Raw genomic sequence first — 26,529 nt, 5'->3', positions numbered from 1 at the left:
ATGGAGAGGCAGTGGGTGACAGGAAGAAGGTGATTTGGAGATGGTTATAGAGAGAGACAGTGGGTGACAAGAGTAAGAAGTGGGAGATTAGGAGAGAGGGATGCCTTGGAGAGGCAGAGGGTGACAGGATAGAGAGGGTTATGGGGAGATAGTAACACAGAGGAGAGGCAGTGATTGATGGGGAAAGTTAGTGGGAGATGGAGAGACAGAGGGTGACAGTGAGAGGCAGTGGGTGATACCAGGGAATGGGTCACAGGGGGAGGAAGTGGGTGATGCCAGGGGGAGGCAGTAGGTGACATAAAGGACAACTGGAAGAGGTAGTGGGTGACAGGAGAGATAACAGGGAGAGATAGTGGGAGATGGAGAGGCAGTCGGTCAGGGTTAGAAGCAGCGAGTGATAGGAAAGGCAGTGGGTGACATAGAGAGGCAGAGGTGACAGAGAAAGGCAGAGGGTGACAGTGAGATGCAGTGGGTGATTGGGTGATGGTAGAGGCAGTTGGTGACAGGAGGAGGCAGAAGGTGACAGGGAGATAGTGGGTGACTGGGGAGGCAGTGGATGACATGGAGGCAGTGGGTAACAGAGAGAGGCAGGGATGACAAGTGGAGGCATAGAGTGACAGGGAGATAGTGGGAGACATGGAGGCACTGTCAAGAAAGGTGTTCCGGGGGGCGTGGCCTGGCAGCAGCCTAGTGAGGACGTATATAGTTTGAGCTCCTCACTGCTTTGCTCTATAAAGTTTTTGTTTATGCCCTCACAGCCTTTACAACTGTGCCCATTACTGCCCCATACTGACCGGAGCACCCACCTTTCACCAGTCACCTGTTAGTGGTCACCGCAGAGGGTTGTGGCCTGCTAGCTTGCCTGGAGCCGGGACCTGCAGTTTGGAGCCGATCAGCCTCCCCACAGCTTAGGAGTGACCGTCGGGCGGGAGCGGGATAGTGCGGAGCATCGCCTGTGAGCCGGTGGACACCTCTGGAGGCTGTGGTATGACTGCGTGGGTCTCTTCACAGTCTGTCGGAGAGGAGACGCTGCAGTTGCCGGTGGGGCCTCATAGCTGAGTGGTGGCGGCCAACTTGCTCTCTCCATAGTAAGTGAGCAGCAGACCCTGCATCCCGTTGCAGATGGAAACAGCCACCGGGCTCTTTGACCTGAGATTTCGGACCTACTATAGCCTGGCAGTTTGAGATGCCCTCCCACAGACTGTGCTCTTTAACTCCTGCTGCCCAGTGTGTGACAGTGTGGCTGCAGCACTGCCCGCTGCCCCCTTTTCCTATAGCCCTGACCCCTGCAATCGACAGCACCCCTGCACTGCTCAATTACCCACCTGCTCTGCATTGGATCCATCAGCAGTGCAGACACTGGTGGGGTGGCTGACACATATCTGACTACAGTTTAGAAGCCTTTGTATTGTTTGTGGACGGTTTTGTTTCCTTGTGTATTTTTGTAGCGTTTGTGTTTTTGGGAACAACTGTGGTGGTGCTGCATTTACACCTGTCCTCATGTAGCCATGCTCATTGCTTTACATCTCTACCTGCCTGCATAGAGGGGCCGTTTGCTGAATTCGCGATCACCGACATTGCTGCACTTAACTGGTTTTGCTCACTGTTTCTATAGATCTGTGATCTGACGTGTGCAAATGTGAAACTCTGATTCTAATGCTGTATGGCCTTCTCTATCGACATAAGGGGCTTGCATTGGCCCAGTATCTTGGACACTGCTCTCCCCTCTAGGGTTATTTGATATAGGTGTGCTCGGGCTCCTGTGCTATTTGTCTGTTTCCTCACTAAGTTTACCTAGAAAGCTATGTGCCAGCTCCCGCACTCCTCTTGTCCACCCAGAATTGCTCTCATCCCACCCAAGCTGTGTTTATATCTTCATTGTACAACATGAGTAAGATGGCTCCTAAGGTAAAACGAGGCAACCAACAGGGGATCATGCAGCACCTATCTCGCACTGATCCTTGCCATTCTTCTGAATCACCTACAGCCTCACCTGAGAGTGTGCCAATTACAGATTCTTCTCCTGCTCCTGTTTATGCTACTAAAAATGACATTCAAGCTGTGATCACTGACCTGAGTAAATCCCTTAACGCAAATTTTCAGCACCTCTCTGCTGACCTTAAAATTGAAATTGCTTAATTAACCGGTCGTATCATAGCAGTGGAGTCTAAGCTGGATTCTAACACTAAAGGTTTATGTGAAGTCTCTCAGGATGTGGACTTTCTATATAGGGAACTCACATCCCTTGTGATAAGAATAAGGATTTAGGAAATAGAGAAAGGAGGAACAACCTCAGGACAACATTCCAGAATCTGTCACCTCTCTGACTTTGGAGCCTTATCTCAAATACCTTTTCCTAATGCTGGTTCCTACTCTCTCAGATCACTTCCTACTTATAGAGAGGGCTCATAGGGCTCTGCGTCCTAAACCCAAGGATGGTGATCCACCTAGGGACGTTGATTTAAATTTTTTGTCCTTCAAGACTAAGAATTTAATTGTTAACAGCAGCAGAGGCTCCTCTTATGTTCTATTTGAAGATGTCCATCTTCAGATTTTTCAGGGTTTGGCTCCCTCTACCATGTTCAAATGTCGAGAACTCAAAGATGTTACCAAAACGTTATGGAACAATGGATAAATCTATAAATTGGGTTTCCCTTTTCACTTTATTGTAGAAATCAATGGATGCCCAGTGTCTGTGAGAGACCCTGAAGAGGGTAAGGCCCTTCTTCACATTCTCAAGCTTACAAGTGATGGCCTAAACCCACGTCCACGAGACCGGGATAGCTCTTCTACTTGAACTCTACATGTGGCCCTGTTTTGATACAGTTACACTGTTGGTTATTGTTGCTCACTTCAGTGACCACTATATTTAGGATATGGGTCCTGGGTTTCTTGCTTCTGACTTGTCTCCTTATTGTTCTCACACAAATTGGGATACTATAACTATTCAGTCCTAAAAACTCATATTTCATATTTGTTCTATGTTGGAGACTTGTGCTCGTGGTGGAGACCCTGTCCCCATATATTATATCCTTTTTACTGTTAATTTATTTTAGTAGCTGCTGCTGTTGGTTATGTTGTTGCACTACACCTGACTTATGTTATGCGGGTGCTATGTCTAGTTTACAAAGTTCTTAAGTTTCCCATCATATTTCCAGGTGGATAGGGATTAGTCTGTTCACTTCTGTCCACTCCCCGTCATTCGGTGGGACTAGTGTGAGGTATCTTACAGTTGATACACTCGCTGTTAATTGTACGTTTACTTTTTTATATGAGCTCCCAGATATTCAAGCCCGATACGGTTTGTCCCTTTATACTGGTGCAAATTCTCTCTTTTTTCCAAGGGCTCCACCATTGTGATCCATTGATTTACAATGCACATTACTGTATTGTCACTTAATGTAAAGGATCTTAACATCCCCCAAAAGAGATCACTCTTATACAAGACGATCAATGCTAATCATGGGGATCTTATATTTTTGCCGGAGACTTATTTTAAAAAAGTATATATATATATATATATATATATATATATATATATATTTATTTTAAAAAAGGTTCCCACCCTTCATTGGCATCTTGTAGATATTCTACTGTGGAATACTCTAACCACTCTTCTCAAAGAAATGGGGTGGCCATTACGGTTCGCTCCTCAGTCTCTTTTCAGATGATTTCACATAAATGTGATGCTGACGGTAGATATCTTATTATAGTATGTCAACTAGGTCACCAGATGGTCACCCTAGTTAATTTATACGCCCCCAATACAAGCCAGTCTGGGTTTTTTAGATCACTTTTTACTGAACTACAAAAAGTGCACAGAGGCATGATGCTGAGAAAGCCTTTGACAGATTGTCTTGGCCGTTTATGTTTCAAGCTTTACAATCTTATGGTTTAAGTGGTGATTTTCTCGCGGCAATACAAGCTCTGTACCATAATCCTACAGCTACTGTCTTTGTCAATGGGCTTTCTTCCGTGCCGTTTGGTCTGTTTAATGGGACTAGAGAAGGCTGCCCCCTCTCACCACTACTGTATGCATTACCTTTGGCAGCTAAGATTCGAGGCAACTCTGACATTCTAGGCAAAATCAGAATACAAACTATCGTTATTCGTGGATGATGTGTTGTTGACCCTGTCCTCTCCTATGACTTCTCTTCCTAATTTGGAAACTGAACTGCCTATATACAGCAAGTATTCAGGGTACAGGATTAACAAGACTAAATCAGAAGCGATGGCATTTCACCTTGCTCCCTCTGATCTAATATTTTTGGAAAGCAACTTTACATATCGCTTAAAGCGAGGTCCTACTTGCTGGAGCTGGGTGGACGATGCAGTGAGCAGCGGCTGTGACATCCTCCGGCTACGCTGCCAGCTGCTGTAGCGCTGCGCTCCCGGCTCTCCCCGTCTCACCCGGTGCTGCACTCCCCCTGTGCCCCCACCGTCTCCTCCGGCGCTGCACTCCCCCTGTGCCCCCACCGTCTCCTCCGGCGCTGCTCTCCCCCTCTACCCGCATCTCAATTCAACTTTTTTTAAAGTCGAATTGAGATTGCTTTGAATAGCCCAGGTTGGATCCATTCCCACAAATGAATGTCGGAATGGATCCGACTTCAATTGAATATACCCCAAAGGCACCTTTTTTCACATATGGTGGGAATGCCCCCTAATTTCTGAGTATTGGGACTCTTCTTCTTGTCATTATTGGGGAAATTTTATTACTCCCCTACCCCCCAAAGGACCCTCTCTACGCATTGCCATGCTTACCAATATCGGCGGTGTCTAACCCTTTCAATAAGCTCTGCGGACACGTTAATTGCCCTGAATTGGAAGCACCCTGCTGCTATTGTAACCTTAATAAATAAGGTTTGGTACGTTGCTTCTATGGAATATATTACTGCTCTTTAGCCAAATTCCATGAAGTTTGGTCCCCATGGTTCTCTCACTTTAGTCGTGCTTTGCCTGGCCTGGATTATTTTTTTTTTTTTTACAACCACATTGCTGCCTGATGTAACCACTCCTTTCCCCATCTCTCTTTCTTTTTTCTCTTTTTTCCCTTTCCGGCCCTCCTTTTTCTTTCTTTTCATAGTTATTCTTCTTACCATCATTTATTACACTAGGATTATGATAACGACTTGTTTGTCCAGATGTACCTTAAAAATGAAAAACTGGTAGTCTGCTAATGCATATTTTGAATCGTGTTACCTTATGTCCATATTTGCAGTAATATGTCTCTACGTACTATCTGTATTGCTTTCTTGTTCTCAGGCTAGATATTCACGTGTTTCTTACAGGTAACTGATCTCACTTACTGGACTTTACTGCAAATGTTTCATTGCATGTAATTGTGTTCTCATTGTCTACTCCCTCTTTAAATAAAGAGATTACAAAAAATAAGAATTTACTCACCGGTAATTCTATTTCTCGTAGTCCGTAGTGGATGCTGGGAACTCCGTAAGGACCATGGGGAATAGCGGGCTCCGAAGGAGGCTGGGCACTCTAGAAAGATTTATGACTACCTGGTGTGCACTGGCTCCTCCCACTATGACCCTCCTCCAAGCCTCAGTTAGGACACCGTGCCCGGACGAGCAGACATAATAAGGAAGGATTTAGAATCCCGGGTAAGACTCTTACCAGCCACACCAATCACACCGTACAACTCGTGATACTATATCCAGTTTGACAGTATGAAAACAACTGAGCCTCTCAACAGATGGCTCAACAATAACCCTTTAGGTAACAATAACTATTTACAAGTATTGCAGACAATCCGCACTTGGGATGGGCGCCCAGCATCCACTACGGACTACGAGAAATAGAATTACCGGTGAGTAAATTCTTATTTTCTCTAACGTCCTAGTGGATGCTGGGAACTCCGTAAGGACCATGGGGATTATACCAAAGCTCCCAAACGGGCGGGAGAGTGCGGATGACTCTGTAGCACCGAATGAGAGAACTCCAGGTCCTCCTCAGCCAGGGTATCAAATTTGTAGAATTTTGCAAACGTATTTGCCCCTGACCAAGTAGCTGCTCGGCAAAGTTGTAAAGCCGAGACCCCTCGGGCAGCCGCCCAAGATGAGCCCACCTTCCTTGTGGAATGGGCCTTTACAGATTTTGCCTGTGGTATGCCTGCCACGGAATGTGCAAGCTGAATTGTACTACAAATCCAGCGAGCAATAGACTGCTTAGAAGCAGGAGCACCCAGCTTGTTGGGTGCATACAGGATAAACAGCGAGTCAGATTTTCTGACTCCAGCCGTCCTGGAAACATATATTTTCAGGGCCCTGACAACGTCTAGCAACTTGGAGTCCTCCAATTCACTAGTAGCCGCCGGCACCACAATAGGCTGGTTCAGGTGAAACGCTGACACCACCTTAGGGAGAAATTGGGGACGAGTCCTCAACTCTGCCCTATCCATATGGAAAATCAGATAAGGGCTTTTACATGATAAAGCCGCCAATTCTGACACTCGCCTGGCTGAAGCCAAGGCTAATAACATGACCACTTTCCACGTGAGATATTTCAGATCCACGGTTTTAAGTGGCTCAAACCAATGTGATTTTAAGAAACTCAACATCACGTTGAGATCCCAAGGTGCCACTGGAGGCACAAACGGGGGCTGAATATGCAGCACTCCTTTTACAAAAGTCTGAACTTCAGGTACTGAAGCTAGTTCTTTTTGAAAGAAAATCGACAGAGCCGAGATCTGTACTTTAATGGAGCCTAGTTTTAGGCCCATATCCACTCCTGCTTGCAGGAAATGCAGAAATCGACCTAGTTGAAATTCCTCTGTTGGGGCCTTATTGGCCTCGCACCATGCAACATATTTTCGCCATATACGGTGATAATGCGTTGCCGTAACATCTTTCCTGGCCTTAATAAGCGTAGGAATGACTTCTTCCGGAATACCCTTTTCCTTCAGGATCCGGTGTTCAACCGCCATGCCGTCAAACGCAGCCGCGGTAAGTCTTGGAACAGACAGGACCCCTGCTGTAGCAGGTCCTGTCTGAGCGGTAGAGGCCACGGGTCCTCTGAGAGCATCTCTTGAAGTTCCGGGTACCACGCTCGCCTTGGCCAATCCGGAGCCACGAGAATTGTGTTTACTCCTCGCTTTCTTATTATTCTCAATACCTTTGGTATGAGAGGCAGAGGAGGGAACACATAAACCGACTGGTACACCCACGGTGTCACTAGAGCGTCCACAGCTATCGCCTGAGGGTGCCTTGACCTGGCGCAATATCTTTTTAACTTTTTGTTGAGGCGGGACGCCATCATGTCCACCTGTGGTTTTTCCCAACGGTTTACCAGCATCTGGAAGACTTCTGGATGAAGTCCCCACTCTCCCGGGTGGAGGTCGTGTCTGCTGAGGAAGTCTGCTTCCCAGTTGTCCACTCCCGGAATGAACACTGCTGACAGTGCTAGTACATGATTCTCCGCCCATCGGAGAATTCTTGTGGCTTCTGCCATCGCCATCCTGCTTCTTGTGCCGCCCTGTCGATTTACATGGGCGACTGCCGTGATGTTGTCTGACTGGATCAGCACCGGCTGGTGTAGGAGCAGGGATTTTGCTTGACTTAGGGCATTGTAGATGGCCCTTAGTTCCAGAATATTTATGTGAAGGGAAGTCTCCTGACTCGACCATAGTCCTTGGAAGTTTCTTCCCTGTGTGACTGCCCCCCAGCCTCGAAGGCTGGCATCCGTGGTCACCAGGACCCAGTCCTGTATGCCGAACCTGCGGCCCTCTAGAAGATGGGCACTCTGCAGCCACCACAGTAGAGACACCCTGGTTCTTGGAGACAGGGTTATTAAGCGATGCATCTGAAGATGCGATCCGGACCACTGGTCCAACAGGTCCCACTGAAAGATTCTGGCATGGAACCTGCCGAAGGGAATTGCTTCGTAAGAAGCCACCATCTTTCCCAGGACCCGCGTGCAGCGATGCACTGATACCTGTTTTGGTTTCAGGAGGTCTCTGACTAGAGATGACAACTCCCTGGCTTTCTCCTCCGGGAGAAACACTTTTCTCTGGACTGTATCCAGAATCATACCCAGGAACAGTAGCCGTGTCGTCGGAACCAGCTGTGACTTTGGGATATTCAGAATCCAGCCGTGCTGGTGCAGCACTTCCTGAGATAGTGCTACTCCCACCAACAACTGTTCCTTGGACCTCGCTTTTATTAGGAGATCGTCCAAGTACGGGATAATTAAAACTCCCTTTCTTCGAAGGAGTATCATCATTTCCGCCATAACCTTGGTAAATACCCTCGGTGCCGTGGACAGTCCAAACGGCAGCGTCTGGAATTGGTAATGGCAATCCTGTACCACAAATCTGAGGTACTCCTGGTGAGGATGGTAAATGGGGACATGCAAGTAAGCATCCTTGATGTCCAGGGATACCATGTAATCCCCCTCGTCCAGGCTTGCAATAACCGCCCTGAGCGATTCCATCTTGAACTTGAATTTCTTTATGTACGTGTTCAAGGATTTCAAATTTAGAATGGGTCTCACCGAACCGTCCGGTTTCGGTACCACAAATAGTGTGGAATAATAACCCCGGCCTTGTTGAAGTAGGGGTACCTTGATTATCACCTGCTGGGAATACAGCTTGTGAATTGCCACTAGCACCGCCTCCCTGTCTGAGGGAGCAATCGGCAAGGCAGATTTTAGGAACCGGTGGGGTGGGGACGCCTCGAATTCCAGCTTGTACCCCTGAGATACTATTTGCAGAATCCAGGGATCCACCTGTGAGCGAACCCACTGATCGCTGAAATTTTTGAGGCGACCCCCCACCGTACCTGGCTCCGCCTGTGGAGCCCCACCGTCATGCGGCGGACTTGGAAGAAGAGGCGGGGGAGGACTTTTGCTCCTGGGAACCTGCTGTTTGTTGCAGCCTTTTTCCCCTACCTCTGCCTCTGGACAGAAAAGACCCGCCTTTTCCACGCCTGTTTTTCTGGGTCCGAAAGGACTGAACCTGATAAAACGGCGCCTTCTTAGGCTGTGAGGGGACATGGGGTAAAAATGCTGACTTCCCAGACGTTGCTGTGGAAACTAGGTCCGAGAGACCATCCCCAAATAATTCCTCACCCTTATATGGTAACACTTCCATGTGCTTTTTTGAATCTGCATCTCCTGTCCACTGGCGAGTCCATAAGCCTCTCCTAGCAGAAATGGACAATGCACTTACTTTAGATGCCAGTCGGCAGATTTCCCTCTGTGCATCTCTCATATATAAGACTGAGTCTTTTATATGGTCTATGGTTAACAGGATCGTGTCTCTGTCTAATGTGTCAATATTTTCTGACAGTTTATCTGACCATGCAGCGGAAGCACTGCACATCCAAGCTGACGCAATAGCTGGCCTAAGTATAATGCCTGTGTGTGTATATACAGACTTCAGGATCGCCTCCTGCTTTCTATCAGCAGGTTCCTTGAGGGCGGCCGTATCCGGAGACGGTAGTGCCACCTTTTTAGACAAACGTGTGAGCGCTTTATCCACTCTAGGGGGTGTTTCCCAACGTGACCTATCCTCTGGCGGGAAAGGGAACGCCATTAGTACCTTCTTAGGAATTACCAATTTTTTATCAGGGAAAGCCCACGCTTCTTCACACACTTCACTTAATTCATCTGATGGGGTAAAACTACGGGTAGTTTTTTCTCTCCAAACATAATACCCTTTTTAGTGGTACCTGTAGTTATATCAGAAATGTTTAACACCTCTTTCATTGCCTCAATCATGCAGTGAATGGCCTTAGTGGGCATCAAGTTTGACTCATCGTCGTCGACACTGGTGTCAGTATCAGTGTCGACATCTGGGTCTGCTTGAGGTAGCGGGCGTTTTAGAGCCCCTGACGACCCATGCGACGCCTGGGCAGGCACGAGCTGAGAAGTCGGCTGTCCCACATTTGGCATGTCGTCGATTTTCTTATATAAGGAGTCTATACGTGCACTCATTACTTTCCATAAGCCCATCCACTCAGGTGTCTGCCCCGCAGGGGGTGACATCCCTTCTAAAGGCATCTGCTCCGCCTCCACATCATTATCCTCATCAAACATGTCGACAAAGCCGTACCGACACACCGCACACACACAAGGAATGCTCCGAATGAGGACAGGACCCACAAAAGCCCTTTGGGGGGACAGAGTGAGAGTATGCCAGCACACACCAGAGCACTATATATTGCAGGGACTAACTGAGTTATGTCCCCTATAGCTGCTTTTTATATTATATATATATTGCGCCCACATTTAGTGCCCCCCCTCTCTGTTTTTACCCTGTTCTGTAGTGTAGACTGCAGGGGAGAGCCAAAGAGCTTCCTTCCAGCGGATCTGTGAAGGAGAAATGGCGCCAGTGTGTCTGAGGGAGATAGCTCCGCCCCTTTTCCGCGGCCTATTCTCCCGCTTTTTTCTGGATTCTGGCAGGGGTATTTACCACATATATAGCCTCTGGGGCTATATATTGTGGTATTTTTGCCAGCCAAGGTGTTTTTATTGCTGCTCAGGGCGCCCCCCCCCCCAAGCGCCCTGCACCCTCAGTGACCGGAGTGTGAAGTGTGCATGAGGAGCAATGGCGCACAGCTGCAGTGCTGTGCGCTACCTTGGTGAAGACTGATGTCTTCTGCCGCCGTTTTTCCGGACCTCTTCTTGCTTCTGGCTCTGTAAGGGGGACGGCGGCGCGGCTCCGCGACCGAACACCAAGGACTGGGCCTGCGGTCGATCCCTCTGGAGCTAATGGTGTTCAGTAGCCTAAGAAGCCCAATCCGGCTGCAAGCAGGCGAGTTCGCTTCTTCTCCCCTTAGTCCCTCGCTGCAGTGAGCCTGTTGCCAGCAGGTCTCACTGAAAATAAAAAACCTAAAACTATACTTTCTTTCTAAGGGCTCAGGAGAGCCCCTAGTGTGCATCCAACCTCGGCCGGGCACGAAATCTAACTGAGGCTTGGAGGAGGGTCATAGTGGGAGGAGCCAGTGCACACCAGGTAGTCATAAATCTTTCTAGAGTGCCCAGCCTCCTTCGGAGCCCGCTATTCCCCATGGTCCTTACGGAGTTCCCAGCATCCACTAGGACGTTAGAGAAAAGAAGGGTGTTCTGACAGCGAATGATGAGGCTGCTGCCCCGTGGATCCCTATCACAGTACTCAATGCACAGTGGAAGCAGGAGGTGCAGGCAGTGGCCAGGGGCTGGCTGCTGTTTCCAGAGGCCAGATTCTGATTCTGATGCTGAGTGCTGGGTGCCTGTCCGATGCCTCTGATGTGCAGCCTCCTGGCGGAAGTGGTATCAGAGATCTTGGTGAGGAGCACGTCCCTCCAGAGAGGTTAAGAGAGGTGGCCCCGCAGCTCCAAGTCACCGGGGGAGCTCTCGGGTCACTGAGCTGCAAGATCTAGTGCAGCACAGACATCCCAGCTCCCAGTGTTGTCTTCTCCTGTCACTATAGCCCACGTACATTGCAGGAAGCCCAAACAGATGGGAGGCAGAAATTTTACAATAAAAGAAAAAAACTGCCTGAAAATGACAGGGGAGGCATGTGTCTGGGAGGCCCCCCTCCACCTAGTCTGCAGTCCACGCCCAGATGATGTAGAGAGAGCCATGGGCACTATAGGCTTAACTGTCTAGCAACATGTATACTCCATAATTCATGGGAAAATGGTGTACTGTACTGCAAGAAGCATATGAGGATGAGGGTCTCATGAGAAAAATACGGTTGAGATGTAAATTGTATAACACAAAGTTACATAAATGCGTAAGTATGAGTCATAACAGACAAAATGATGTCTGTCTATAAGGAGTTAATGTCTGTTGGAGTGCAAGTCGATGATAAAGAAATAGGAACAGCCAAGCTTCAAAATCTAGCAAATGCTAATATCTACAACAGCTGGGACAATTAAAGCTCACTTGAGAATTGAATCAAGAACAAAAGTCACAGAAATCCAAAATGTACTCTGCAACAGCACCGCATGTACACGCATATTTCAAACATATTGTATTATGCTTGTATAAAGTATAATACAATTGTATTACGAACATAACCAGTGTTCAGTTCATGTTGGGCTTTTATAGTGTTATATCTCTGTCAATAATGTAAAATAATTGTATTTTGAATACCAAGTGTGACTGACAATTGTTTCTAATATTGCCTAATGGTAGGATTTAAACATGGGTTGTTTGTTATTTAGATCCAATATTCTGTTCCAACAGATTAGCAATGTTTTGTTACTATTTTGCATTTTTTTCCTAATAATAGAACATTTATATCTGTTTTATATTGTCCAATTAACTTTAACTGAACAGAAAAGCAATTATTAATTCAAAACTAAAACTGAGAACTGACCTCACAGAGTTTAGTTAAGAGCTGGAAAGAGGTTAAGAACATCTACACCAAGAGTCATCCATTTAAAAGTCTGCAGTTGTAGGGCTGCCATACTTTGCAAAGGTGAAAACAGGAATGTGTACTTGCACAATCAGAGTCAAGGATAACTAGAAGCTCAACATATTTGTACTTTGATCTCCATTATATTTAATGATTTATAAACAGAACTTTCACTCTTTGCCTTTTTATGATTATCTCTTACCTTCCTTTGTACCATCTTCAGGCAGAGTACATGCTCTATGTCATTGTAACCTGTCTTAATATTTTCAAGATCACTGGAACTCAAACAATGTGGGTTATCCACAAGTGTAAATGTGCAGTAAGCCATAATAAGCCTTGGTTGATCTTGTGCACACCAGACAATACAAATAAATATCTCATTTGTTACTGTAAGCCTGATTCAGAGGTGGGCACTGCTACACCGCTCTAACGCCTGTTCCTGGGGTTACGGGTGTGATAATATGCAAATGCTAGTATCAGACTACCCTTGTGTACTAGTGTGCGCCTGAATGTGTAAGCCCTGAGATACCTACTTTCTGCGCCCTTGCACACTGTTACTAGTTCTAGATGCTCCACCATCCTTATATCATCGCATGCACCATCGATGCTTGATAATCGCTCAACTACATGAACATGGACAGAATCAGACTGGCCCACAGGGGAGTAGGGGAAACCCCCGGCGGGCCCCATTGCCTGTGAGCTCACCTCCTCCTCTAGGGATGAGGTTCCAGACTCTGTCCTAATTCACTTGAATTATACATGTTACATTATACTGCACAGGACTAGTGTATTTTCTACAGTGCATTGCTATTATTAATGTGGTACATTTTCATGCATACACTAGCAGTGTTTACTATATAGTATATATATATTTATAAAGGGGCCACAACCATTGACTTTCTATTGGTTAGCCAAACCTCTGTGGTTGTTGGCCACACCCTCACTGGAGCCTAGCCACACCCTTAAACATGGGCCGCTACCACTGCATCCCCCCCGGTAGGCCCTTCATGCCCCAGTCCGACACTGATGGAAATATCATGCAGTTTCTATGAGCCTCTGACTTAAGCTGTATGTGATCGTACACCTGAACCTCACACTGAATTGTCTTGGTTCCTCCTTTGCTCCTTGACAAGGTAAGACACCAAAAACAAAGGGTACATTTCAGTTTCCCCAAATCACATGCTGTAAGTATGGTGTCCCATGAAAACTTTTTTTCTGCTGTGTTTTTCATCCAGAACTATTTCATACTAAAGATGTTCTCATACTGAAATGAATGGGTTTTGCTTAGCTAGTGTCACTAAAAACAGTTTTCTTTACTTTGACAGCTGTTGAAAAGCTGTAAGCAGAGTTTAGGGCCAGCAGCAAAAATATCCTTCAAAAAAATGGCATCATAGAAGTTTATGTAATTTCTCCTGCACCTGACAAACAAGTCATTAAACAGCTGTTAAAACATTTCTTGGATACTATGCAGAAGATTTCAAGCAGCAGGAAGAAGGCTCTGTAAAGAATACTCAAGTACTCTTATCTTTAGCTTTGTGTCTCTGCATGATAAGATGTCCTGTGACACCATTTTCCAAAAGTGTGACCAACTGTAGCACCAATACACAGCTAGCATACCTGACTGAGATAGAGAATTCCCCTTTGGATGTCTGACTGGCACGAATTATGAAAGATCCAATTTGCTTGCTCATCAGTGCATTCTCAGCTTCCATGCGGGTAATATTCTCACAATACCATCTGTCATGGGAAAAGCAGATGCAAGAGATTACTGATGGCTATGCCATGTTTTCATTCAATAATACATTTTCTATTAAAAGTAACATTTAAACTAAAATGATTATATATCCCAGTACATTCCTCGATCACTTTGCTTCCTGGCTCACTCACTTCTTCTCTTCAGAAATTCCCTTCATTATCTTATCTTACGTGATGCCAACATCGCAATCGTTATCCACACAGAATCCCCTGCCTCTAAACTCCTTAACCACACATCATTGCTTGGTCTTTCCCAGTGGACCTCCTCATCCTCACATGTAGCGCAGGACCGGGATACGTTCATTAGGTCGACCACACTTAGATCGTCAGTCATTAGGTTGACCACTATTGGTTGAAATGCACTGGTCGACATGGAAAAAGGTTGACATGCGTTTTTCACATTTTTCATTTTTTTAACTTTTTCATACTTTACGATCCACGTGGACTACGATTGGGAATAGTAACCTGCCCGAAGCATGGCGAGAAAATCGAGCCATGCGAGGGGACACGGTGCACTAATTGGGGTTCACCGTCACTTTATGAAGAAAACTACACCAAAAAAGGTAAAAAATCTCATGTCGACCTAATGACCATGTCGACCTAGTGACCATGTCGACCTAGTGCATGTCGACCAATAGTGGTCGACCTAAAGACTGTTGACAGTGTGGTCAACCTAATGACCCATACCAGCGGGAACTCACTTGATCTGCTTTTCATTCACTGTTGTGATATTTCTGACCTTTCCAACTCCCCATTCCCCCTCTCTGACCATCACCTGCTCACTTTTAACTTATCCTTCTCTGCTTCCATCTCTACCTCCCTAGACTAACATCACTAAGCGTAACATTGAGGCCGTTGACACCATTTCCTTATTCTTCCTGCTTGACTCACTTCTCTCTTCTATTTTCTCTTTCTCCTGTCCAGAACAAGCCACTTCCTTGTATAAAGAATCTCTTACTTCTGCTCTTGACTCACCGACCACTATTCACCCTCGCAGATCAACACCTCAAACCTGGTATTCCAAACTCACCAGATATCTGCAAAAATATTCACATACCGCTGAGCAACAGTGGAGGAAATCACGCTCTACAGCAGACTTACTCCATTTCCAATTTATGTTCTCATCCTACAATGCTGCCATTTCCGTCTCTAGAAAGTCATACTTCAAGAACCTCTTCTTCTCCCAATCTTCGAACCCCCGGCGTCTCTTTGCCACTGTCATGTCCTCTTCTGTCCTTCCCCCACCTCGACTCTCTTCCTCACTCTCTGCCCTTGACATCGCCACCTACTTCACATCCAAAATTGCATAAGGACATCACATCCCAACAGACCCTCAACAACCTCCGCCCTCCTTTCCCTAAACCACCCCTCCCCATCCATCTCACCAATTCTGACTTTTACCCCCCCCCCCCTGTATCTGGAGATAAAGTAATGGCCCTCATTCGGTCCTTCCCCCTACACACCTCCCCACTAGACCCTATCCCTTCCTGCCTCCTCCACTACCGCTCTCCTTCTGTCTGTTCTCATCTTGCCCCCCTCCTCAATCTCTCCCTCTCACCATACTCTGCCTTCAAGCATGTCCTTTTCTCCCCTATTCTTAAAAAACCTACCCTTGATCCTAACACTCTCTCCAACTACCAAACCATCTCTCACCTCCATTTTCTGTCCAAACTCCTCGAGTGTATTGTCTACAGCCTTACTGCCTTTGGTTCCTTCCATTCCCTGCTTTACCCAAATCAGTCTGGCTTTCATCCTCTCCACTCCACTGAAACTGCCCTCATGAAAGTCTGCAACGCTGACAAATCTAAAGGCCACTATTTTCTGCTTATTCCCCTTGACCTCTCTCCTGCTGCGGACCACCTTCTCCTCCTGCAAATCCTTCACTCCATTGGTCTGCATGATACTGCTCTCTCCTGGCTGCCCTTCTACCTTTCTAACCGATCCTTCTCTGTCTCCTCTCATAACTCCACCCTCCCTCCACTTCCACTAATAGTAGCTGTCCCCTAAGGTTCTGTTCTTGGTACTCTTTTTTTCTCGCTCTATACATTCTCTTTAGGTGAGCTCATTCTCTCTTTCAACTTCCAATATCACCCCTATGCTGATGATCCTCAAATCTACCTTTCCTACCCTGTCCTCACTCATATCTCGAGCTGTCTCTCTGCTATCTCTTATTGGATGTCCCAACACTTTTTTAAACTTTACATGTCTAAGACTGAGCTGACAATCTTCCCACCCTCCTGCACAACCTTACCTCCCACACCCAGGATGCTACTAAAACCATTATTCACTCACTGGTCATTTCCAGACTGGATTACTGTAATTACTGTAATCTCCTCCTAACTGGCATCCCTGACAAATGCCTCTCTCCACTTTAATCAATCCTCAATGCTCCATCACAGCTCATCTTCCTCACCAAATACACTATGTCCACCTCCCCTCTCCTACAAGCCCTTCACTGCCTTCCCTTCCCTTTCAGAATTAAATTCAAACTTCTCACACTCAACTATCTCCTCTAGCCATCAAGTATGTTGTCTTGTAGTTATCATTGATTCCTCCCTTTTCTTCAAACCAGACAAACCAGGACTTGCAGTCCTGCTGTTTCCATCTCAAAAATATTTCCAGGATCAGATCCTTTCTCACCCAGGAAGCTATTAAGACCCTTATCCACTCACTGGTCATCTCCAGATTTAACTGCTCTAATCTCCTTTTATATGGTACCCCTGACAAACACCTCTCTCCACTCCAATCTATCCTCAATGCTGCTGCCCAACTCATCTTCCTCTCAAAATGTCCTACATCCACCTCTCCTCTCTTACAAGCCCTACACTGGCTCCCCTTCCCCTTCTGAATCCAATTCAAGATTCTCACACATGCTTACAAAGCCCTCACCCATTCTTCTCCCATTTACATATATGACCTTATCTCCCTTTACACCCTCTTTGCTCCACAAATACAAGCTGCCTCTCCTGCCAACTGGATACTTCCTTCCATTCCTGCCTCCAAGATTTTAGCCATGGTGCTCCCTATCTCTGGAATTCTCCATCTCTCTACAAAACTTTAAACAGGATCTCAAGACCGACTTCTTCATCAAACCCAGTCATCTTTATTTTTTTCTTGTCTTGCCCATTTGTTTATGTATTTTGCAATATAAATAAAGAATAATGATAATAATAATAATAATAATAATAATAATAATAATAATATATTGTTATGTTTCTTTGTAATGTTGAGTTGTAGTCAAGTCTGAAGATACCTTTTCATGATCACAAGGTTAAATGAAGAATCGGTAGATTCATATTCCTATATGTTTAATTTATTATGACAAAAGACATATAAAGAGTTTTAATTTATGCATACAGTTGTTTGAAATAAAACACATTTTGTATGTATTTTCTGAACAAATGTCATTAAGGCTAATTCTGAGTAGTACAGACCGATCTTCACAGACGAAAACGTCAGGATTTTGAATAAAGTGCATGTGCAGAAGCGTTTTTATGCATTTTAGTCCATGATGGTCTTATTCTGGGTTGGACGCTATTCGGTTGGATCTGCCTGTCTGTGAAACAGAGCATTTCGCGGCTTGTACTAGCAAAGCGATCACAAGTAACTACCTTGACTTTTGGTAATGGGAGTGCCCTGGGAGTGTCGTGGGCATATATCAAAAGCTCTGTTGCATTCTACCTTGTCCCATTAGAAATGAGGAACGCTTATGTTAGGATTTTATTTGTCAATTTTAGTTTGGCTTTTAACACAGTGATCCCTGTGTCTCTAGTGGATAAATTATTTGCGCTAGGCCTTGATGGTTTTACTTGTAATTGGATTTTACAATTTATGACAAACAGACCCCGGGTGGTTAAAGTGGTTAATACCAGGTCCGGGGAGGTGTTGACAAATACAAGTGTTCCTCAGGGCTGTGTTCTCGGCACTTTTTTATATTCAGTGTTTACCCACGACTGTGTGTCGGTGGATACATCCGTAAAAGTGATTACATTTGCAGATGACATTGCTGTAGTTGGGTTAATTAATGAAAATTATGAAACTGCTTACAAGACGGAAGTTGACCAATTAGTTGCTTGGAGTACTGAAAATCATTTATTTTTAAATGGTGGGAAGACCAAGGAACTAATTGTGAATTTTAGAAGAAGGTTATCTCAGAAACCACCGGTGTTTATCGGCGATCAAGCCGTTGAAATGGTTGTATCATTCTGTTTTCTGGTCATTCTGGTCTCATCTTGTTTGACATGGTCTGCACACTTGTTGCTAATTAAGTTGATAATTAAAAAAAGCTCAGCAACGTCTTTTATTCCTACAAAGCTTAAGAGTCGCAGGCATTAGTGTGCAGACTAGAGATGAGCGGGTTCGGTTCATCGAGATCCGAATTCCCCCGAACATCACGTGGTTTACACGGGTCCGAGGCAGCCTCGGTTCTTCCCGCCTTACTCGCAAAACCCGAACGAGGCAAAATGTCATCATTCAGCTGTCGGATTCTTGCGAGATTCAGATTCCATATAAAGAGCCGCGCGTCACCGCCATTTTCACTCGTGCATTGTAGATTGAGCGGAGAGGACGTGGCTACGTTCTCTGCCTGAATAGCCCAATATCAGCTAAATATCAGCTCAATATCTGTGCTCAGTATCAGTGCTGCATTGTGGTGACCAGTATATAGTAGTATAGTACAGTAGTCCATTGCTGTATCTTGCTGCTCCGTGTCAGTTCTAGTATCCTGAACAGTGCTCAATATCTGTGCTCAGTATCAGTGCTACATTGTGGTGACCAGTATATAGTAGTACAGTACAGTAGTCCAGTGCTGTATCTTGCTGCTCCGTGTCAGTCCTAGTATCATGAATAGTGCTCAATATCTGTGCTCAGTATCAGTGCTGCATTGTGGTGACCAGTATATAGTAGTACAGTACAGTAGTCAATTGCTGTATCTTGCTGCTCTATGTCAGTTCTAGTATCCTGAACAGTGCTCAATATCTGTGCTCAGTATCAGTGCTGCATTGTGGTGACCAGTATATAGTAGTACAGTAGTCCAGTGCTGTATCTTGCTGCTCCGTGTCAGTTCTAGTATCCTGAACAGTGCTCAATATCTGTGCTCAGTATCAGTGCTGCATTGTGGTGACCAGTATATAGTAGTACAGTACAGTAGTCCAGTGCTGTATCTTGCTGCTCCCTGTCAGTTCTAGTATCCTGAACAGTGCGCAATATCTGTGCTCAGTATCAGTGCTGCATTGTGGTGACCAGTATATAGTAGTACAGTAGTCCATTGCTGTATCTTGCTGCTCCGTGTCAGTTCTAGTATCCTGAACAGTGCTCAATATCTGTGCTGCATTGTGGTGACCAGTATATAGTAGTACAGTACAGTACAGTACAGTAGTCCAGTGCTGTATCTTGCTGCTCCGTGTCAGTTCTAGTATCCTCATCAGTGCTCATTATCTGTGCTCAGTATCAATGCTGCATTGTGGTGACCAGTATATAGTAGTACAGTACAGTAGTCCATTGCTATATGTTGCTGCTCCGTGTCAGTTCTAGTATCCTGAACAGTGCTCAATATCTGTGCTGAGTATCAGTGCTGCATTGTGGCGACCAGTATATAGTAGTACAGTACAGTAATCCATTGCTGTATCTTGCTCCGTCTCAGTTCTAGTATCCTGAACAGTGCTCAATATCTGTGCTCAGTATCAGTGCTGCATTGTGGTGACCAGTATATAGTAGTACAGTACAGTAGTCCATTGCTGTTTCTTGCTGCTCCGTGTCAGTTCTAATATCCTGAACAGTGCTCAATATCTGTGCTCAGTATCAGTGCTGCATTGTGGTGACCAGTATCTAGTAGTACAGTACAGTAGTCCAGTGCTGTATCTTGCTGCTCTGTGTCAGTTCTAGTATCCTGAACAGTGCTCAATATCTGTGCTTAGTATCAGTGCTGCATTGTGGTGACCAGTATATAGTAGTACAATACAGTAGTCCATTGCTGTATCTTGCTGCTCCGTGTCAGTTCTAGTATCCTGAACAGTGCTCAATATCTGTGCTCAGTATCAGTGCTGCATTGTGGTGACCAGTATATAATACTACAGTACAGTAGTCCAGTGCTGTTCTTGCTGCCCAATGTCAGTTCTAGTATTCTCATCAGTGCTCAGTATCACTGGTCAGTGTCATGTCAGAACAAAATGTTTTGGAGGTTGTGGAGGTGTCTTCCTCAGAGGAGTCTTTACCAGGAACTCAGGATTGCCTTGAGTGGTTTCATCCCATTGGGATGGAGACAGAATGGCTGGATAGCCTAGGAAATAAGATTCCTCAGAGTTCATTAGGGCATACTCTATTAAGTTGCTGGAAAAAAGCTACGAAGAGTGCTCTAGATATGGATCAGTCCATTTCATCTAGGACCCCCCCCCAGCTCCTGATACACAGGTCTTGCAGGCCAACGCGTACATCGATGCCGACACAGGGATCGACACAGAAGTTAGAGGGGGGCACTATGATAGATTGGAATATAAAATTCAGCAATTTATCAATGCCATTAGGGATGTGTTAGAAATACCTATACAAATAGAGGAAAATTCTTGTATGCTAACTGCAAAATCATTAGTGACATTCCCGGTTTCGGAAGAGTTGAATACCCTATTTGAAAGATCCTGGTTAAGCCCAGAAGAGGTTTTTCACATCCCCAATAAACTACTTAAGACATATCCCTTTCCTGAGGAGGATAGAAGGAGATGGGAGATTCCTCCCATAATGGACATTTCTGTGTCCAGGCCATCACGGGTAATTACATTACCTGTACCAGGCTCGGCCTCGTTAAAGGAGCCGACTGACCGCAAGATAGAGACAACTCTAAAATCCATTTACACGGCTACTGGAGCTGCCCTTAGGACCACTATTGCATGCACTTGGGTAGCTAGGGCTATGTTAAAATGGTCAGACAATTTAATAGAAGACCTTGATACAATCCATAGGGATGATGTTATCTTGATTCTAGGTCACATAAAGGATTCGGCTAAATTCATGGTGAAAGGTATGAGGGACATTGGGCTGATGAATTCTAGAGCATCCTTCATGGTAGTAGCGGCTCGCAGAGGTCTCTGGATCTGCCAATGGAACGCAGATGCCGTATCCAAGAGGTACCTCCCCTTCGCAGGTGAGACACTGCTTGGGGACACTCTGAATGCAAATCCTTCCGCAGCACCACCTGTGAGAAGACGTAACTCTGCTTCTCTGATGCAGTCCCCTTGGGCTATCAGATCAAGAAAATTCGGGAGGGCCCACTTCTGCACAAGGCTAGGCCATAGAAAGAGCAGAAAGTCTTATTACCCAGGGTTTGAAACTGGATTCAGGAGTTTCCCCCTGGCTGTTTGTTTAATCAGCCCTGCCAATTGTTAGGACACTGGGTTTGTCCCTGTCATATAAAAAAAAAAGTTTTTTTTAAAAGTGCCATCATGTATGACACTTCCGTATATGTCCAGTGGTACTGCCATTTGATATAATTCCCGACATTACTGCCATTTAATTCCAGTGATTTTGTCATTTTCTTCCAGTGATTTGGACCAATAATACCATTGATTAGAACGAATAATTCCTGTGATACTGGCTTTTAATTCTAGTGATTTTGTCATTTCTTCCAATGATTTGGACCAATAAATAATACCATTGATTAGAATGAATAATTCCTGTGATACTGGCTTTTAATTCTAGTGATTTTGTCATTTTCTTCCAGTGATTTGGACCAATAAATAATACCATTGATTAGAACAAATAATTCCTGTGATATTGAGGTGTTTGTGTCGCTTAGCTTAGCCATCCAGCGACCACAGTGCACCTCTTTTTCTCTTTTCTTTGCATCATGTGCTGTTTGGGGACTATTTTTTTAAAAGTGCCATCCTGTCTGACACTTCCGTATATGTCCAGTGGTACTGCCATTTGATATAATTTCCGACATTACTGCCATTTAATTCCAGTGATTTTGTCATTTTCTTCCAGTGATTTGGACCAATAATACCCAGGGCCGTCTTTTCGTATGGGCTCGGTGGGCTCTTGCCCAAGGGCCCCAGGAGTATAAGGGCCCTAGGCTGATAGCTGAGAGTCCCCTCTTTCCAGGGGTACCAGATTTTTGAAAATCGGGCAAGGGGAACCAGAGATATCTGACTTCAAAGCAGTGGTCCCCATCCAAGCCTGTTAATTGTTCTTCCCAGACAGATATCTCAGATTCTGTTTGACTTATAGTTTTTCAGAGGGTATACTCCAAACGCTGGGACTCTCTCCTTTTGGTGAACACTGGCAGCTTGTCTCTACTGTGCCCAGAACCAGAGCTATCAGCCTTCCAGCAGCTGGTCCCTGCTCCAGCTCTGCACGCCTTGTATACAGTTTTAAATTTTCATTGGTGGATTGCTCTGGCTTCTGAACTCTGATCCCCAAGTCCCCAGTACCTCCTGAAAGGAGGGACTCTTTAGTGTTTTCATCCCATTTAGAGCTAAGAAATCTACTTCCAGGAACTGGAGATATCTGCACTCAAGCAAGCTGCCCTCCCACCGGAAAATGGTGAATATTAAGCCCACGCCACTATCCACCCCTCCCCTGCGTATTAAACACCCCCTACCACCCTGGAAGTTATGTACAGGGCCCCTTCATTCAGCCCAATGCCCCCTTCTACAGTTTAGTGTTCTCCCTACTGTCCCATTTCCCACCATCTGTGCAGTAAAGGAGTAATTAGCAGAAATTACTGCTCCAGGTCCTACATGCTAAATTGAAGATAGAACACCCCCTACTGCCCACGGGATATCAAAGTTGCCGCTGATAGCACCCCCCACCCCTACTGCTGGACGATAGGTAGGGGCCCCAGTGCATTGTTGTGCCCAGGGGCCCACACTGCTGTTAAGACGGCCCTGATAATACCATTAATTAGAACGAATAATTCCTGTGATACTGGCTTTTAATTCTAGTGATTTTGTCATTTTCTTCCAGTGATTTGGACCAATAAATAATACCATTGATTAGAACGAATAATTCCTGTGATATTGAGGTGTTTGTGTCGCTAGCTTAGCCATCCAGCGACCGCTATCCAGCGACCTTGGTGCACCTCTTTTTTTCTTTGCATCATGTGCTGTTTGGGGACTATTTTTTTAAGTGCCATCCTGTCTGACACTGCAGTGCCACTCCTAGATGGGCCAGGTGTTTGTGCCGCCCACTTGGGTCGCTTAGCTTAGTCATCCAGCAACCTTGGTGCAAATTTTAGGACTAAAAATAATATTGTGAGGTGTGAGGTGTTCAGAATAGACTGGAAATGAGTGGAAATTATGGTTATTGAGGTTAATAATACTATAGGATCACAATTACCCCCAAATTCTATGATTTAAGCTGTTTTTGAGGGTTTTTTTAAAAAAACACCCAAATCTGACAAAAATTCTTAAGGGAGGTTTTGCCAAAACGTGTCCGAATCCAAAACACGACCGCGGAACCGAATCCAAAACCAAAACACAAAACCCGAAAAATGTCCGGTGCACATCTCTAGTGCAGACCATGTTAAACTTCTACAGGTGCTCGATTGAGAGTATCCTAATTTATGGAACAGTTACATGGTACGACAGCTGCACTGCCAATGATCGGAGTGCTTTAGAGCGGATTAGAAGCACTGCTAGTAAAATCATTGGCATACCGTTGCCAACCTTTTGTGAGCTTTATAGTCTCAGGGGCTTAAAGAAAGATAGAAGTATCATATCAGAATGTGGCCATCCCTTTAACAAGTTTTTTTTATCAAACTCCCGTCCCAAAAGAGGTTTCGAACCTTGCTAGCTCGCACAAGTCTTTCTAAATAGCTCTCTCCCATCTGCAGTACGGATGCTAAATGTGTGAGTGTATTATTTTATGTGTTTTCATGAAACATAGAAACATAGAATTTGACGGCAGATAAGAACCACTTGGCCCATCTAGTCTGCCCTTTCTTTTTTTTTCTTTTTTTTTAACCATATTTTAATCTCAAACCTTATTTGAGCCTTATTTCTTTGAAAGAATATGCTTATGTTTAAATTAGAGATGAGCGGATTCGGTTTTACTCGGTTTTACTCGGTTCTCAAAACCGAATCTTATTGGCTCACGGATGTCACGTGTTTTGGATAGCCAATAAGATTCGGTTTTGAGAACCGAGTAAAACCGAGTAAAACCGAATCTGCTCATCTCTAGTTTAAATTGCTCTACTGTCTCAGCCCCTAGCACCTCTGATGGGAGGCTATTCCACTTGTCCACTGCGCTCTCTGTGAAGTAATTTTTTCTCAAATTTCCCCTGAACCTCCCCCTCTCCAGCTTCAGTGCATGTCATGGTGTCCTATTGCTTCTCTTCATTTGGAGAATGTTCACCTCCTGGACTTTGTTAAAACCCTTGATATATTTGAAAGTTTCTATCATGTCCCCCATTCCCTTCTCTGCTGCAAATTATACATATTGAGATTTCTTAGTCTTTCTGGGTATGTTTTGTGATGTAGGCCATGCACCATTTTAGTTGCCCTTCTTTGTACATTCTCTAATGTATGAATATCCTTTTGAAGATATGGCCTCCAGAATTGAACACAATATTCTAGATGAGGCCGTACCAATGACCTATACAGTGGCATTATTTCTTCTTTCTTTATGCTGCTGATTTCTCTCCCAATGCAGCCAAACATCTGACTAGCCTTCCCCATTGCTTTGTTACATTGCTTACCTGCCTTTAAGTCACGTGATATAGTGACTCCTAGATCCCTTTCCTCCTCAGTAGTTTCCAGTATAGTGCCATTATTATTATATTTAGCCTTTGGATTTTTGAGACCCAAGTGCATGATTTTGCATTTTTTGGCATTAAACTGTAATTGCCACACTCTTGACCACTCCTCTAGTCTACCTAGATCCTCAATCATTTGTTTTACCCCACCTGGTGTGTCTACCCTGTTGGATACCTTTGTGTCATCTATAAAAAGGCATACTTTCCCTTTAATGCCACAGTGATCGCAAAAACGCGCTATGGCGCGTATTTTACCCAGAAACAGCCGGCCGGGACTCACATTTAGAAGATGAGCGGGTCCCACAGGACGCGCTCATCTGAATATGTGTTTGCATGTGTTAAGCCTGTCAGCGGAATGCAGGAGGTGACTGGCTGTTTCCTCAGCCAATCACCTCCTGTAGGCTCCATCCAATCACAGCCTGCAGCATCTCCCGCTTTGAATCCTGCTCCCCGCCAGCACATGAATCTGTGCTGCAGGGCTGACAGACTGGCCCCGCTCAGCCGGCTCCACCTCCGCTCTGCTGCCAGCACCCTCCTCTGCGACTGGGAGTACAGCTCCGGATCTGCCCGCCGCCACCCCCCTACCCGGGACCCGCTCAACGCCCCACCGAGACCCGACAACCACCTTCCAGCAGGAGCCGCCCGGGCTGCGCAGCTCCCGCTGTAGGTAAGCAGTAGACAGTGCTGCATCGCCCCGCTTCACCTGGAGTAGCTGGTGCAGATGCGGGATGTCCGGGGGCTGCAAGCTCCGTGTGTGCAATGTGAGGCCGCTCAGAGTGTCAGGGCCTCACTGACACCATTTTTCTGACAGCACAGTGCAGTGAGTGCACTGGCACAAGTAGCCAGCCGGCGCCGCAGCATGAAGGAGCTATCTGTGAAATCGCAAGCAGAGGCTGGCAAGAAGGAGCTCCTCCGATCGCTTCCCCTGACGGGCTGGCCACTGCTAAATATACCAGTAATCAGTACAACTGTGCAGTGACACTGACTTTCCCATTGCACCTGGGGCTCCACTACTTTGACACAGTTGTAACTGATTATCGATATATTTAGCAGTGGCCAGCCCGTCAGGGGAAGCGATTGGAGGAGCTCCTTCTTGCCAGAGAACAGCCTCTGCTTGCGATTTCACATAGAGCTCCTCCAGGCTGCGGCTACTACAGGCGCAGGCTGGCTACTTGTGCCAGTGCACTCACTGCACTGTGCTGTCAGAAAAAATGGTGAGTGTCAGTGAGTTGCTGCTGGGGGCGGAGCCACTTGTGTTAAACGGCCCCTTCGTGCAACTGGAGGTGATAAGTGGTTACTGCAATGTGCCTCAGTGCTCTACCAGGCGCATTGTGTATAATAACGTGTTCTACCAGGCACATTGTGTATAATAACGTGTTCTACCTGGCGCAATGTGTATAATAACGTGCTCTACCAGGCGCATTGTGTATAATAACGTGTTCTACCAGGCGCATTGTGTATAATAACGTGTTCTACCTGGCGCAATGTGTATAATAACGTGCTCTACCAGGCGCATTGTGTATAATAACGTGTTCTACCTGGCGCAATGTGTATGATAACGTGCTCTACCTGGTGCAATGTGTATATTAACGTGCTCTACCAGGCGCATTGTGTATAATAACGTGTTCTACCAGGCGCATTGTGTATAATAACGTGTTCTACCTGGTGCAATGTG

At 45.6% G+C, this 26,529-nt stretch overlaps 1 protein-coding gene across 2 annotated transcripts in view; it reads right to left on the bottom strand.

Moving 5' to 3' along the window:
- GRAP2 (GRB2 related adaptor protein 2) overlaps positions 1 to 26,529 on the bottom strand; it is a 412,159-nt gene that overhangs the window by 66,596 nt on the left and 319,034 nt on the right. For both annotated transcript variants that reach the window (XM_063940721.1, XM_063940722.1), the window contains exon 4: positions 13,973 to 14,092. In XM_063940721.1, coding sequence (XP_063796791.1) covers positions 13,973 to 14,092 — 120 coding nt within the window. The remainder of the gene's footprint in view (positions 1 to 13,972; positions 14,093 to 26,529) is intronic.

The sequence above is a fragment of the Pseudophryne corroboree genome, chromosome 9 (genome assembly GCF_028390025.1).
Source record: "Pseudophryne corroboree isolate aPseCor3 chromosome 9, aPseCor3.hap2, whole genome shotgun sequence".
NCBI classification, from domain to species: domain Eukaryota; kingdom Metazoa; phylum Chordata; class Amphibia; order Anura; family Myobatrachidae; genus Pseudophryne; species Pseudophryne corroboree.
Note: the sequence above shows the minus strand (reverse complement) of the source record. Positions and strands in the feature narration are given on the sequence as shown.